The 17,585-nt window shown below is 39.0% G+C and overlaps 1 protein-coding gene across 1 annotated transcript; it reads right to left on the bottom strand.

Annotated features, from left to right (window-relative positions):
- Positions 1 to 15,869: 15,869 nt before the first annotated feature.
- LOC138072341 (spermatogenic leucine zipper protein 1) lies at positions 15,870 to 16,988 on the bottom strand. Its single transcript, XM_068963447.1, has one exon. It carries the CDS (start codon positions 16,983 to 16,985, stop codon positions 15,870 to 15,872), a length of 1,116 nt encoding a protein of 371 aa, XP_068819548.1. The 5' UTR covers positions 16,986 to 16,988.
- Positions 16,989 to 17,585: the final 597 nt, after the last annotated feature.

Here is a 17,585-nt window from a genome sequence, read left to right as displayed (position 1 = left end):
CTGTTGGTTAAAATAGTGATATTTAGGATCAGTAGCCATGCTTTTTATGACCACAAGAACTTTTTAATTACTGTTATTCAGTCCCAAATACACAGACTGTTAACTCTATATTTCCTGATAAAGCATGTTACAAAGTAATACAAGATAAGTGAACAAACCACTGCCTCTATCATCTGTCTATCTACCTGTTAACCAAAGTCCATAATTTATTCAGATTTGCTTAGTTTTTAACCTAATATCCTTTTTCTGTTCCAGGATCTCACATTACATTTAGTTGCCATGTCTCCTTAGGCTCATCTTACTGTGACAGTTTCTCATTTTCCCATGTTTTTTGATGGCCTTGACAGTTTTAACGAGTACTCATCAGCTATACGACAGGATACCCCACTACTAAACCTCATCTGCTATTTTTCTCATGATTAGACTGGGTTAGGGGTTTATGAAAGGAAGATCACACAGGTGAAGTGCCATTTTCATCACATCATATCAAGCATACATAGAATCAGCATACTTTATGGCTGTTGATATCAGCCTTGATCACCTGACCGAAGTAGCATTTCTCAGGTTTTCTCTTCGCTGGAAAGTGACTCTCCTCTGACCCTTTTCATTCTTTGGAAGGAAGTCACCATGCACAACTCACTTTTTCACCATTTACTTTTGGCAAAGTTTAATGTGCATGCTTTTCTGACTATAGATTAGTAGGAGACTTCTGTTTCAGTTTCAGTAAGATCCCCTGGAGAAGGAAATGGCAATGCACTCCAGCACTCTTGCCTGGAAAATCCCATGGATGGAGAAGCCTGATAGGCTACAGTCCATGGGGTTGCAAAGAGTCAGACACGACTGAATGACTTCACTTTCACTTTCACTTTCAAGATTTTGTGTGGAACATTATAACTGAATACTAGAGTGGATTTAGAGAAAGTTTCCATGGGTAGAGTTATCTCTTGTGTTGTTGGAAGAGGATGTTTGCTATGACCAGTGCGTTCTCTTGGCAAAACTCTGTTAGCATGTGCCCTGCTTCATTTTGTACTCTTAAAGCCAAACTTGCCTATTACTCACCAGCTATCTGTTGACTTCCTACTTTTGTATTCCAATCCCTTATGAGGAAAAGGACATCTTTTTTTGGTGTTAGTTCTAAAAGGTCTTGTAGATCTTCAAAGAACCATTCAACTTCAGCTTCTTTGGCATTATTGGTTGGGGCATAGACTGGGATTACTGTGACACTCAATGGTTTGCATTGGAAACAAACCAAGATCATTCAGTCATTTTTGACATTGCACCCCAGTTCTGCATTTCAGACTCTTGTTGACAAATGGGAGCTACTCCATTTCTTCTAAGGTCAGTTTTTACTTTAATCCCAAAGAAGGGCAATGCCAAAGAATGTTCAAACTACCACACAATTGCACTCATTTTACATGCTAGCAAGAGAATGCTCAAAATCCTTCAACAGCATGTGAATGGAGAACTTCCAAATGTACAAACTGGATTTTGAAAAGGCAAAGGGGCCACAGATCACATTGCCAACATCAATTGGATCATAGAAAAAGCAAGAGAATTCCAGAAAAACATCTATTTCATTGACTATGCTGAAGCTTTTGACTATATGGATCACAACAAACTGTGGAAAATTCTTAAAGAGATGGAAATGCCAGACTACGTTAGCTGCCTCCTGAGAAACCTATATGCAAATCAAGAGGCAACAGTTAGATCCAGACATGGAACAATGGGCTGTTTTAAAATTGGGAAAGGAGTACATCAAGGCTGTATATTGTCACCCTCCTTCTTTAACTTATATGCAGAGTATATCATGAGAAATGCCAGGCTGGATGAAGCACAAGCTGGAATCAAGATTTTCTGGGAGAATATCAACAACCGCAGATATGCAGATGACACCACCCTTATGACAGAAAGCAAAAAGGAACTAAAGAGCCTCTTGATGAAAGTGAAAGAGGAGAGTGAAAAAGCTGGCTTAAAACTCAGCATTCAAAAAACTAAGGTCATGGCATCTGGTTCCATCACCCCACGGCAAATAGAGGAAAAAAATGGAAACAGTGGCAGAGTTTATTTTCTTGGGCTCCAAAATCACTGCAGATGATGACTGCAGCTATGAAATTAAGAGACGCTTGCTCCTTGGAAGAAAAGCTATGACAAACCTATACAGCGTATTAAAAAGCAGAGGCATTACTTTGTCAAGCTTCCATGGTGGCTCAGACAGTAAAGAGTCTGCCTGCGATGCAGGAGACCTGGGTGTGATTCCTGCGTCGGGAAGGTGCCCTGGAGAAGGTATTGGCAACCCACTCCAGTGTTCTTGCCATGGATGCAGGAGCCTGGCAGGCTACAGTCCAGTGGTCACAAAGAGTCAGACACAATTGAGCAACTAACACTTACTTTGCAGACAAAGGTCCGTATGATCAGAGTTATAGTTTTTCCAGTAGTTACGTACAGATGTGAGAGCTGGACCATAAAGAAGGATGAGCACTGAAGAGATGATGCTTTCTAACCGTGGTGCTGGAGAAGGCTGTTGAGAGTCCCTCAGATACCAAGGGAGTCCTGAATATTCTTGGAAGGTCTGATGCTGAAGCTGAAGCTCCAATACTTTGGCTACCTGATGCAAAGAACTGACTCATTGGAAAAGACCCTGATGCTGGGAAAGATTGAAGGCAGGAGGAAAAGGGGATGACAGAGGATGAGATGGTTGGATGGCATCACTGACTCAATGGACATGAGTTTGATCAAGCTCTGGGAGTTGGTGATGGACAGGGAAGCCTGGCGTGCTGCAGCCCGTGGTGTCACGAAATTGGACACGACTGGGTGACTGAACAGTAACAGCAACTGGGAGGATCATGCATGATGCAGTCCAGCTAAGCCCTTGCGCCACAACTACTGAGCCCGTGTCCTGCAACTGCTAAAGCCCTCGTGCCTAGAGCCTTGCTCTGCAACAAGAAAGAGAAGCCATGCACCACAGTGAAGAGAAGCTCCCACCACAGCTGGAGAAGCCCACGCACAGCAATGAAGACCCAGCACAGCCAAAAACAAACAGAACAAAACAGAAGCAGGCAGTCTGCCTCTGGTTCAAGATGGTGGAGCAGGAGGGCATCCTCACCTCCTCCAAGAACACCAAAATCGCAACTAGCTGTGGAACAACCATTGACAAGAGAGTGGTGGAACCCACCAAAGAAAGATACCCCACGTCTAAAGACGAAGAAGAAGCCGCAGCAAGATGGTAGGTAACTTATAAGTAAATTAAAATTATTTATAGTTTTTGATAAATAACAATTAAGAGCTTAGCTTTTTATGAAAGAAAACATGAACTCTGATAACTTTTTTCTGTATATCATACAGAAAATACATATATCATACACAGGTAACCAGAAGTTGAATATATGGTATATTTAAATAAAATCAACAGACAAAAAATTGGGATGAAATATATTACAGCATTAATTGTGGCTGTCTTTGAATGATGGATATATTGTTGGGCTTATGTTCTTAGCATCTAGAATGATGACAGCAACATTTTTAGTATTAAATAGGTTTTTACTTCAACATGGTTATATAAGATCTCTGAATCACCCAAAATATATTTCAAGTGAGGTGATACAACAGCATTTCCCCCTCATTATTTTTCTCTAAACCTTTTTTTCCTTCAGAAGCATAGTGTGCTTGTGTCTTTGCCACCCCATGGACTGTAGCCCACCAGGCTTCTCTGTCCATGGGAATTTTCAGGCAAGAGTACTGGACTGGGTTGCCATGCCCTTCTCCAGGTGATCTCCTGGACCCAGGAATCAAACCAGGGTCTCCTGCATTGCAGGCAGACTCTTTACCAGCTGAGCTACCAGGGAAGCCCCTGGTAAGCAAATTACTCTATTCTTATTCCTGTTTTAGTTTTCCAGTTAAGTATATTTTACATAAATTTCACCTCACTAGTACTATTTTTTAGGGTCACATTGAATTCTAATTCAATTCCCCAGGTTATTAGACATCCTGTCTAATTTTGTTTTCACAATTTTTCATCCAAGTACCTAATAATCACAGGTAGTATCCATTGTAATAATCCCAATTCAAAACCATAATTAACAATAAATAAGCAATGCAGTCAGTAAATTCAAATCTGAATAGGGTTTCCTTATGAATCTGTTGTTCATTCGCTCAGTCATGCCCAACTGTTTGCGACCCCATGACTGCAGCACTTCAGGCAGCTCATGTCCATCAGTGATACCATCCCATCATCTCATCCTCTGTTGCCCCCTTCTCCTGTCCTCAATCTTTCCCAGCATCAGGGTCTTTTCCAATAAGTAGGCTCTTTGCATCAGGTTATCAAAGTATTGGAGCTTCAGCATCAGTCCTTCCAATGAATATTGAGGGTTGATTTCCTTTATGATTGATTGGTTTGATCTTGCAGTCCAAAGGACTCTCAGGAGTCTTCTCCAGCACCACAGTTTGAAAGTATCAATTCTTCGGTGCTCATCCTTCTTTATGGTCCAACTCTCACATCCGTATATGACTACAGGAAAAATCATAACTTTGACTACACAGACCTTTGTTGACAAAGTATTGTGTCTGCTTTTTAATACACTGTCTAAGTTTGTTATAGCTTTTATTCCAAGGAGCAAGTGTCTTTTAATTTCATGGCTACAGTCACCATCTGCAGTGATTTTGGAGCCCAAGAAAATAAAGTCTGTCACCATTTCCATTTTTTCTCCATCTATTTGCCATGGGGTGATGGAACCAGATGCCATGATCTTAGTTTTCTGAATGTTGAATTTTAAGTCAGCTTTTTCACTCTCCTCTTTCACCTTCATCAAGAGGCTCTTCAGTTCCTCTTCACTTTCTGCCATTAGGGTGGTGTCATCTGCGTATCTGAGGTTGTTGATATTCTCCCAGCAATCTTGATTTTCATTTGTGAATGAATCTTGATTCATCCAGTGAGGCATTTTGCATGATGTACTAAGTGACCTCTAAATAGCTAATGAACCAAAGGGTAAAGTCCTTAAAGCCTAGGAATTTAAAAAAGAAAAAAAAAAAAGCAAAGAAATAATTTTCTCTCTTTATACTTAATACAGTTTTCATCTTTTGAAAGCAGCAAATTCAGATAAACCACTTCTTTATTTTTCCGCGAGGGATGCAGGATTTTCATTTCCCAACCAAGGACTGAAACTGTGCCTCCTGTAGTGGTAGCGTGGAGTCTAAACCACTGGACCGCCAGGGAAGTCCCTATGATTTCCTTAAAATCTATTTATTTGGCTGCACTGGATCTTTGTTGGGCACACAGGAGCTTCGATCTTTATTGCAGTGTGTGGGATCCAAAAAATGCCACTATAGATACAATGCTTCCCTTGAATATACCTGTACCCTAATTTTAAAAGGCTATAGGCACATTTGGGTGTATTTACTAGAGGTGGTAATGTCCTCTTTTTAATTATGGTGTGTTCAAAAGACACTACTGGAAAAGCTAAATTTAGTCACAAGTGACATCAATATATGTGGAATACAATGACTGGTTAAAATTGCCACTCTCTTTTCTTCCTCAGAGAATTACCTCTTTTAAAAAACTGACTTTAAATATGTTAGAATATTAGATAGCATTTTACTGTTGACAGAAATATATAATAAGAAAATCAACAAAAAATGATAGTGCTATAAAAATAATTGTGTAAATACTATATTCATTTGATATATAAAACTTTAGGTGATTAGTTTTATTAAAGTTTGTAATTTAAAATTCTTAGAATAAGAAAATATGCTTCTTTTGATTAGATATCATAATTGATACCAGCCCAGAGTTATGACCAAAGATGTCCAAAAAATCTCTGCATCTTGATACATGTAAATTTACTTCATTTTACTTTATATATTATTAGTTTTCATAAATATAGCCCAATTTATCTATTCTTCACTGATAGCTTAGGTTTTATTTCCCAAACTATTTCAAAGTTGCCAAGAATATTATATATCATACAGTCTACTTTTACTCATGTGCAAGAATTTCTATAGTGTCTAAAGTAAATTTGCTGGTCTAGAAGCATATTTTCTTTCTTTCTTATAAGTTTTTTCCTATGAAATATGTCCAACATCCTAACAAACATCGTATGATATCTATGCATCATTTAAAAAACAACACTTAGTGTCATACCAGTATATCTACTGACTTGCTTAAAATAAGGGTTGAGTTATAAAAGAAGTAATTTAAAAATAATTTTTAAAATTAATAATAATGAAAGCATTTCCTATGAATATCTATGATCTCCATCCATAGTATGTAAAGGGAAATTTATAGCTTTTAGTATGTTTTTTTAGGAAACAAGATTTAAAAATAAACACAATAAGGATTCAACTCAAGAAATTGAAAAAGCACAACAAATCACTAAGAAGTGGGGGATAGGCTCAAAATAAGGACGTGGAGATGAAATAATAAGGCCATCCCATAAGGAGATGGAGTAAGGACAAGGACATGAGATGGAATAAAGAAAATAGTGAAGATTAACAAACCCAAATCCAGTTTTTGGAAAAGACTAATATGGTAGATCAAGAAAAAAAAGATATAAATAAGGATATTTCCTCAGAAAAGTCTGAGAATCACTAAATGGTACATTTCTTTTAAATAAAGATTCTTTAAAATAGAATACAAATATTAGCACCTACTTCCTCAGAATGAAGCTTCATAACAGACTGGTGCCAACTAAAATGCTGTACAGTATGCCTTCCTGTTCAGAGAAGACAGTTAAATATGATTAGTGGTTCATGGTTTCCCCGAGAAAACTGTAATTGTTAGAAGAGAACACTCAACTGATTGTGACATTTCTATGATGAATCTTTGTGTGAGGCCTTTACTTGTGTTAAGACATATTTTTAAAGTTACTTTCTACATTGATCAGCCTTATGGAAAAATATTTTAAAAATAATAATGATGATTGTTTGATGACAATAAATTCACTTCTCTACTTCACTTTGATCTGGTACACCTTTCTCCTTTATATACAATCATCTTTCTTTTTTACTTTCAAAATATCCATGATCCCAACTTCCAGACATCTTCTGCTGCTGCTGCTGCTAAGTCGCTTCAGTCGTATCCGACTCTGTGTGACCCCATAGACGGCAGCCCACCAGGCTCCCCCATCCCTGGGATTCTCCAGGCAAGAACACTGGAGTGGGCTGCCATTTCCTTCTCCAATGCATGAAAGTGAAAAGTGAAAGTGAAGTCGCTCAGTCGTGTCCGACTCTTAGCGACACCATGGACTGCAGCCTACCATGCTCCTCCGCCCATGGGATTTTCCAGGCAAGAGTACTGGAGTGGGGTGCCATTGCTTTCTCCACCAGACATCTTCTATATTTAGATTATTTGCGATTGTTCTCTTCCTTTTTGGCCATGCTTGCTTCTGGTTTGATTCTAATGCTCTCATCTAATCTGTTCCTACTTCTCAGAAAGCAGTAAGGCCTTAGCAGAGACAGCCAGAGAATCTTTGAGCATTGGTCCTTGGTCCAAAAGAAAATTACTATCTCTACTTTGTAAAGGAGAAATTGGGAACCAGATGAGTTAGGATACAGAATCATTTCCTTCTTTGTGCAATACTTCTTTCATTCTATCATCTTTATTTTTTATATATAAAACTTCTAATAGTTTTCTTATTAGATTAAAAGTACCCCCAAAGCATAGACATGGGAAAAGGGCATGAATATATCCATAATTACAGAATCCTTGCACAACCAACCTAAATACTCTGATGAATCTCTGTCTAGATCCAATTCAGAGCGATTAGAGAAATAAAGGTAAAAAAGCAAGAAATTAAAGCACTTTAGAATAATTTTATCCATGATATAGGTAAGAGTTTCTTAAACAAAACAGCCACAATTAAAAGGGAAAGGGTTAATATATTGGACTACATTGAAATTAAGAATTTCAGTTCAGCAAAAGAAATGCAGAAAAGTAAAAAAGCCAAACTACAGACAGAGTGGGAGAGAATATTTGCAACTCATAATCATCACAGTGCTCAGAATACATGAAGGACTCCTACAAATCAATAACTTGAAGCAAAAGAGAGGCACTTCCTGAAAACCAAATGCAAATGCTGATTGCAGCCATGAAATTAAAAGACGCTTATTTCTTGGAAGAAAAGTTATGACCAACCTAGATAGCATATGGAAAAGCAGAGACATTACTTTGCCAACAAAGGTCCATCTAGTCAAGGCTATGGTTTTTCCAGTGGTCATGTATGGCTGTGAGAGTCGGACTGTGAAGAAAGCTGAGCACCAAAGAATTGATGCTTTTGAACTGTGGTGTTGGAGAAGACTCTTGAGATTCCCTTAGACTGCAAGGAGATCCAACCAGTCCATTCTGAAGGAGGTCAGCCCTGGGATTTCTTTGGAGGGAATGATGCTGAAGCTCAAACTCCAGTACTTTGGCCGCCTCATGCAGAGTTGACTCATTGGCAAAGACTCTGATGCTGGGAGGGATTAGGGGCAGGAGGAGAAGGGGACAACAGAGGATGAGATGGCTGGATGGCATCACTGACTCAATGGATGTGAATCTGAGTCAGAACTCTGGGAGTTGGTGATGGACAGGGAGGCCTGGCGTGCTGTGATTCATGGGGTTGCAAAGAGTCGGACACGACTGAGCCACTGAACTGAACTGAACTGAACAAACAAAAAGTTAACTAAACTCAGTAATCAGGAAATACAAATTGAAACCACTGCGAGGTACTATTACATGACCATCGAATTAAAAAGTCTGACAATACTAAATTTAAGTGAGACTATACGGCAATAGAAATGCTCTTAAGAGTGATGAATGGCACAGAAACTGGTATGGCCACACTATGGAAAATAGTATGATATATGACCAAATGGGTGATTACATAGATTTTTTAATTTTTAATCATTTGTTTAATTGTACATATTAGTTTTATGTGCTTTTCTATATTTGTCATATCTCACAATTTTTTAAATAGTTAAAAGGTAGTAAATAAGCTCTTTGATCTGAATGGAAACCAAATTTTAAAAAATAATGTTTGGCTCATGGAATATATTTTAAAGGGGAAGCAAGGTGCTTGTTTTTACTAAAATATTACTATTACTATTGTCAAGAACTTTAAAAGATCTGTGGAACTGCTATGGCTTGATGAGGAAAACTTTACTCCATGGAATTTACCAGGCCGGAATACTAGAGTGGGTAGCCTTTCCCTTCTCCAGGGGATCTTCCTGACCTAGGAATCTAACCAGGGTCTCCTGCATTGTAGGGGAATTCTTTACCAACTGAGCTATCAGGGAAGCCCATAGGTTGTCAAGAACTTTATATGATCTGTGGCACTGATATGGCTTGATGGGGAAAACTTCATAGGGATCCAAGCACTCTGAAATCAAGAACCTAGTTCATTACTGTGAAGAATTTTATTAAGAAAAATTTATTTGACTAGGAAGTTTGTATGGATTTCCCCTTTTCCCTAAGAGGATTAACCAAAAATGTATTTCTTAAAAGTTACTATCACTGTTGGACAGAAGTAACCTGATGATAAGACTGGACCTCAGAACAATTAAAAATAGTTCAATTTTTAATTGGAATTTGACAGGTATGAGAAACCATTGTGTTAAAGAACTCAGTAAGGTCGATATTAACGATTGTTCCAGGTTTTCGCTGTGAACACGTGATGGCCTAAAGATCCTTCCACATAGAAAATGCCATGCTACTTCTCCAAATAACTCTCACATTAATTGAAAGAATATAATGGATTATTACCCACTGGAACTCACATGAAACACCCTTAAAAATGACTTGCGTTCAGGAGTTTCATTTACATGTTTAGGATTGGATAAAAATATATATGACCTTGTGGTAGAAGAATAATTTTATTACACTTACCAAATCTTAAAGTCAACACCAAATCCAGAAGGTCTGGTATGGCAGAAATTTCTTATTCTATTTGATAATTAAAAAGCTGAAATTTATTTAAGCAAAAAAATTTTTTTTCTCGATAACCTGTACCACATGTCTGATAAAGTATAGCAAAACTGCACAGTGTTTTGTTAACCAAGGTGGCTGGAAAATAGAATAGAGTGGACGGTAGTTTCCATTAGCGGGAAAGGCAAAAGGAAAGAAAAAAAGTGATTCTTTTGGTACCTCAATACAGTTAACTGGAAATCATTTTCTTTTACTAAGGGCTCTAATGGGAACATTTCCTCTGTTAGATTATTTATAACATGATACATATTCTAGACAGGAGGGGAAAAAAACTTTTATGGAGTAGGAAGCAATATTTCCAAATACTTTTTCTGTATTTCCAATATGTGAAAAATTCTCATGCCCTATGCTTCATTTATAATAGGACCTGTGGTGGAGATTCTGATTGACTTTATTGGATTTTAACATTCATCTCTATTTTCTCCTGAATGGACACATGAGGTTCTTGAATCAGAGACAGATGATTATTACTTGCATCATAATAATTGTGCTAGCTCCTCTTGCTCCAGTTCTTACCCCTGGAGAGATATGAGAACCAGACGTCACCCTACATGCATCGGGGCCTATAACGTGATGGAGGAAAGATGAGAGAAGAAACCCAGGCTTTTATGTAGAAAAAAACAGAGAGCTATTTTCTCCCCCTCTAAAAGGAGAGAGGAAAAAAACCCTCTGGATCCTGGGTTCTCACTCTTAAGTCTTTTATAATGTAAATCTCTCAGGGGATTACATAATTTCAGTGTCTCCAGCTTTACAAATCCCAGTTGGGGTGAGGCACCCCAACTTAAAATGTTAACATCTATCTCTAAAGTTAGATAACTCTTTTGAACTCTTATTATTTATACAGTAGGAAAATACCTTCTACATCTTCCTTTGAGTCTGGGATCTCAAGGTGCCATAATATTTGCCTGGAAAACCCGAACATTGCAGAAACACAAAAATACTTTCTCTCCATCTCACAGTGTTCCAAAATTAATTTTCCCTCTGCCTGGGTGACATAGTTGCCCAGCTAAAAAACTAAATTTCCAGTTGCTTTCAGATAGGTATGGCCTGGTGACTGAGTTCTCACCAATGGAAATGTTACTTCTGGGTTGGATAGCATCACCAACTCAATGAACATGAGTTTGAGCAAACTCTGGGAAATAGTGAAGGACAGGGAAACCTGGTTCATGGGGTCAGAAACAGTTGGATATGACTTAGTGACTGGACAACAACAGCAATGGTGCTACATAAAATATAAAGTTGACACTCTGACTATCTGGAGTTTGTGCTGTATGCAACAAATGTTGCATATTGCTGCATTCCCCTCAAAAATTTGAAAATCCTGTAATTAGCAGTTTCAGTGCTTGTATGAAGAACTAGAAAGTTATCCTTTTAACATCTGACAAACAAATGATATTGACAATTTGTTCAGGTAATGCATACGAACAAGCTGAAGTGTAAGAAGCGATTGCTCGATTCAGCTATGTCGTAGTTCCTCATTTCATCCATTTAGCATCTCCTATGTGAATGGCATCCGGTCCCATTAACTTCATGGCAAATAGATGGGGAAACAACGGAAACAGTGAGAGACTTTACTTTTTGGGCTCCAAAATCACTACAGATGGTGTCTGCAGCCATGAAATTAAGACACTTGCTCCTTCGAAGAAAAGTTATGACAAACCTAGACAGCATATTAAAAAGCAGAGACATTACTTTGCCAAAAACGTCCAGCTAGTCAAAGCTATGGTTTTTCCAATAGCCATGTATGGATATGAGAGGTGGACTATAAAGAAAGTTGAGCACCAAAGAACTGATGCTTTTGAACTGTGGTGTTGCAGAAGACTCTTGGGAGTCTCTTGGACTGCAAGGAGATCAAACCAGTCAATCATAAAGGAAATCAGTCCTGAATGTTCATTGGAAAGACTGATGCTGAGGCTGAAACTCCAGTACTGTGGCCACCTGATGCAAAGAACTGACTCATTGGAAAAGACCCTGATACTGGGAAAGATTGAACACGGGAGAAGTGGGCAACAGAGGATGAGATGGTTGGATGGTATCACCAACTCCATGGATGTGAGTTTAAGTAAGCTCCAGGAGTTGGTGATGGACAGGGAAGCCTGGACTGCTTGCAGTTCATGGGATCGCAGAGTCAGACATGACTGAGTGACTGAACTGAACTGAACTGATGTGAAATTACTCTTTGGAAATAGAATAAGACAAAGCCTGAGGCTAAAGGAAACACTCATTTTCTTGAGTGTAAAAAATGAGAATTAGATGTATAGCCAAATGAGCTTTCTCAACAAATAGTGACAAACCCTCTCAGTTTTCCTCTGAGAATGTATTGATTTCATTTTCATTCCTAAAGGCTGTTTTCACTGGGTAAACAATTCTGGGTTATTTTTTTCAGTTCTTGAAAAATATTTGTTTCCTTCTAGCCTTGGAGGTTTCTGATTAGAAGGTCACTGTCATTTGGATCATCATTCCATCATTGTTCTTTGCACCTGCTTTTCCACTTTGTCTTTAGGCTTCAGAAATTTGATTATGAGTGCCTTAAATGTGTTTGAATTTATACTGTTTAGAGTTCACTCAGTTTCTTGAATCTATAGGTTTATGCCTCTCACTAAATTTGTAGAATTTTCAGCCATTTTTTTTTTTTTCAATGAATACTTTTCAGCCCACATTCTACCTTTTTTGGGAGTACTCTGATAACACCAATGTTAGTTTTTATTTTAAGCTTCTTGAGACTATGGGAGTTTTTTCAGCCTATTTTTCCTGCTGGCCAGAATGGGTCATTTCTATTTTTCTGTCCTCATGTTTATGGACTCTTTCCTCTGACATCAGCATTCTAATATTGAGCACATTCATTGAGTTTATTTTACATATTATATTTTTTATTTATATAATTTCCATTTGTTTCTTCTTTATATTTTCTGTTTCTTTGCTAAGACTTTCTATTATTTTTGTTTTTTTAAGAGTACTTGCAACTGCTCAGTGAAGCATTTTTGTAACTGCTTTACGCTTCTTGTTAGATAATTCCAACATTTGTATCATGCCATTGTTGGCACTTGTTAATCGTCTTCTCATTCGAGTTGAGTATAATGAGTGAGTTATTTGTCTATCTTTTCTGGACGTTTGGGGCATTGTGTTCAGAGACTGGATCCTACTTAAACCTCCTGTTTTACGTTTAAAACAGGGGAAGCGTATAGAAATCTAGGCTATCCACAGGGCCTTCACTGATATTTTATTTTACTGGGAAAAGGGCTGAGGGAGGAGCAACTTGTTACCATTAGGTGGGAGAGAAACTCCAAGGTTTCTTCTCTGCCACCTCTGTATGTACCACCTCAGAAGGAAGACGGAAGAGGGCTTTGTTACTGCAAGGCAACAGTGAAAACCTAGTGGTTTTGCTCAGTATTTGCTGATGAGGATGAGAGTGGAAGCAAGACAGTTTTATGCAGTTTGGCCAGAGTAGGGCAACTTTTTAAAAAGTTTCTTTCTTGCCAGACTGTTTTCTCATCCTCTGTCAAGAGAAAGCAGGCCTGGGGTGGGGGGTGAGGGGGTGGTGCCTGCTTTTTTTGTCTAAATGTGTTGGCATTTCTGGGTTATCATCTCCCAGCATATATGAGACAAAAGAAAACTCAGGAAACAAAACAGTACGTCGTTCATTAAGTCTCGGGGACCCTGGCCATTACACCTCCTTTTCTCCATCTTTCAGAGTATTCTTGCATTCATTTTATATTAATACTTAATGCTCAGGGTTTTTAGCTTGGAAAATTCAGCAGTGGCCATAGGACTGGAAAAGGTCAGTTTTCATTCCAATTCCAAAGAAAGGCAATGCCAAAGAATGCTCAAACTACTACACAATTGCACTCATCTCACACGCTAGTAAAGTAATGCTCAAAATTCTCCAAGCCAGGCTTCAGCAATATGTGAACCATGAACCTCCAGATGTTCAAGCTGGTTTTAGAAAAGGGAGAGGAACCAGAGATCAAATTACCAACATCCGCTGGATCATTGAAAAAGCAATAGAGTTCCAGAAAAACATCTATTTCTGCTTTATTGACTATGCCAAAGCCTTTGAGTATGTAGATGACAATAAACTGTGGAAAATTCTGAGAGAGATGGGAATACCAGACCACCTGACCTGCCTCTTGAGAAATCTGTATGCAGGTCAGGAAGCAACAGTTAGAACTGGACATGGAACAACAGACTGGTTCCAAATAGGAAAAGGAGTACGTCAAGGCTGTATATTGTCACCCTGCTTATTTAACTTGTTTGCAGAGTACATCATGAGAAACTCTGGGCTGGAAGAAGCACAAGCTGGAACCGAGATTGCTGGGAGAAATATCAAGAACCTCAGATATGCAGATGACACCACCCTTATGGCAGAAAGTGAAGAGGAACTCAAAAGCCTCTTGATGAAAGTGAAAGAGGAGAGTGAAAAAGTTGGCTTAAAGCTCAACATTCAGAAAACGAAGATCATGGCATCTGGTCCCATCACTTCCTGGGAAATAGATGGGGAAACAGTGTCAGACTTTATTTTGAGGGGCTCCAAAATCACTACAGATGGTGATTGCAGCCATGAAATTAAGACGCTTACTCCTTGGAAAGAAAGTTATGACAAACCTAGATATCACATTAAAAAGCAGAGACATTACTTTGCCAACAAAGGTCTGTCTAGTCAAGGCTATGATTTTTCCAGTGGTCATGTATAGATGTGAGAGTTGGACTGTGAAGAAAGCTGAGTACCGAAGAAGTGATGCTTTTGAACTGTGGTGTTGGAGAAGAGTCTTGGACTGCATGGAGATCCAACCAGTCCATCCTAAAGGAGATCAGTCCTGGGTGTTCATTGGAAGGACCGATGCTGAAGCTGAAACTCCAATACTCTGGCCACCTCATGTGAAGAGTTGACACATTGGAAAAGACTTTGATGCTGGAAGGGATTGTGGGCAGGAAGAGAAAGGGACGACAGAGGATGAGATGGCTGAATGGCGTCACCAACTTGATGGACATGCATTTGAGTAAACTCCGGGATTTGGTGATGGACAGGGAGGCCTGGTGTGCTGTGATTCATGGGATCGCAAAGAATTGCACGTGACTGAACGACTGAACTGAACTGAACTGAATGGGAGGAACAGGGAGAAGTGATTCTGCTCCATCTTTCCTGGAACCAAAAGTTCAGTCCTCTTAACAGAGGACAATGCTTTTTTCCCTGAGTAATTCTGAGTAATTATCCTCACCTGGATTAATGAGACGAATTTTTCCAGCACAGAACAAAATCTTGAGACACATCTATTCTTCTAAAGAAGCCAAGGTGTCCTTCCCCAAGGTCTCGGCTACCTGGTATGCCCACCATTTACTATTTGAGGAGCAAGAAGGGAATATTAGTAACAGTAGATCCAGGGAATAGGGAAATTTATGGAAGATTAGGAGTGATTTATCAGCTTTTATAAACTCCACTACAGCCCACACTTCAGTGGATAATAAATAGGAAAAGGAATATGCTTTTGAAAGGGAGTTTGAAAGGTTCACAATTAAAGTGTTATACACTTTTCCCCTCAGAACTTCCCTCCCCAAGGGATTAAATAAAGAAAAAAGAATCCCTTCCTTTGTTTGTTATGGTCTTTATTTAGATCTTTACTTATTTGGACCTGTAAATTCTCACTTTTGGTTAAAGTGTCATAGCTCTCCGTGTAATAACTAAAAAACCAGCTTGTAAAGATGACTAATGTGAACAAAAGTTGACACTGATGCTCATTAAAGACCAAGCTTACCTAACCATCAAGGCAATGAATAATGTTAAATGTTAACCTTCTTGTTCTATGGCTATTTCTTGGTTGAACAAACAGGTGTCTCTTAGGTTTGGTGATTGATATGCCTGGAGTTGGATGTACTATATAATTTTTTGAAGATCTGCCTTTTCTTCTACGTTTGGTATTTTTTAACTTAAGCTGCTAGCCGGCCTCTTTACCACAAGAGCTCTTTTTGCAATACGAGTATTGAACTGGTTATTATGAGCTTTCTTATTGTGACAAATATCCAGGCTTCTAAAGAACTGATCTCTTTTGTGAAATGCACCTTCCACTTCTGGCGTGTTTTTCTCATGTACTTTGACCTTGTCTGCCTCTGGTGGCTTCTGTTCCTTGTCGTTGTGCTCGTGATTCATTTGCACTGGCTCCCCTTGTAGAGGCTCTTCCTTCTGATGACGGAGTTCATCGAGCAGCTCTACTCTCTGCTCTAAGATCTGGCATTCATTCTCCAGCAAGGTTGCAATCAAGTGCAATGAATAGGTGTCTCGTCTCAGTCTCTTCACTTGTTCCTCCAGCTCTTGCTTAGCTGACTCATTATTTGTTTGAGTTAGGGAATGGGTGCCATTATTTTTAAGAGTATTGATGTCATTCTGAGATTCCTGATAGGATTTTATTAGTTTGCTGAGTTCGGTATGTTCCACACTCCAGTGTTCCACTTCCTGTAGTAACTGCTCCATGTTGTTCCTCAGTCTGATATTTTCTTCTTGAATGTGAAGGAATCTGTGCTTTGCTTTTTCCTTACTTAGCTGAGTTTCAGGAAGGGCGTTTTGTCCTTTTGAACAATTTACCAAATCCCTTGAACAGTCTTGCACTGTGTCCTCAGAGTTCTGGTTGTCCAACCTCATCTCCTGTTGCTTTGCATTCTCTTTTTTCCCTAGGTCCAAACTAGCAAGCAGTTTTTTCACTAGTACTTTATTTATTTCATCAAGTTCTATGATTTTTTCTCTAAGTTCTGTCACCTCAGACATGTTGGTTTCCTTAAAAGATTCTTTTGTTTCTGTGACCTTCTGTTCATAACTTGTCACATGTTTAACAATATCTTTAATTTCTTTTAAGAGGCTTTCAAACTTCTTTGCAATTCGCTGTTCAATTGCTTCATGGTCACTACTTTTTAGCGAAGGAAGAGAACTGCAAGAAACTGGGGGAAGTGATCCAATTTCAAATAAGGCAGTCATAATCCTAGGGTCCAAAGACTCTTCATTGAGATCAGGAAGCTTAAGTGTTTTGGAGGGGGTGGGCACTTCCATCTCAGCTGAATTAGTAGGGCTGATGACCAGGTCATAAATGAAGTAGAAAACCTTAGCGATTCCAGAAAGGAGAGGTGGTGGTCCTCTGTGCAAATGGGTAGAAAATGTGGAACTAAGCAGAACTCAGAGACCAGAGTTAAGGTCTGAAATCAGGAAGATGATGTTTGGGTGAAAGGTAACATCTCACACAACCTAAGAGGGAGAGTGGGGAAGGGGACAAGGAGCTAGGGCTCCATTTCTCTTCTTCCAGGCTTCTGGTGTTTATTCCCTGACCCTAGCAACCAGGTCTTTATTCTGTCACTGCGCCATTGTGGCCTGTCTCTAGATTCTGTCTCCTTTGGATCTCGACAGAAGCTTCCTAAACTCCCACCTGGTGACTCAAGACCAGCCTAGAGCTACACCAGTATTTCCTTTCCTTACTTTTTTTTTTTTTTGGAGGGGGAGGGGAGTGTTTTATTCATCTCATTCAGTGACTTTCATATTCATCACATTCATTGACTTTCCCCTTATCCCCTCCATACACAACCTGTTTTCAACTGTGGTATGTTTTTGTACCACTGAGGTGCATGGCTGAGAGAAGCTGTTCCTGGTGAGGGTCCC

The sequence above is a fragment of the Capricornis sumatraensis genome, unplaced genomic scaffold (assembly GCF_032405125.1).
Source record: "Capricornis sumatraensis isolate serow.1 unplaced genomic scaffold, serow.2 scaffold7, whole genome shotgun sequence".
In the NCBI taxonomy this organism is placed as follows: domain Eukaryota; kingdom Metazoa; phylum Chordata; class Mammalia; order Artiodactyla; family Bovidae; genus Capricornis; species Capricornis sumatraensis.
The sequence above is the reverse complement of the archived record's forward strand: the minus strand, read 5'-3'. Positions and strand labels throughout refer to the sequence as shown.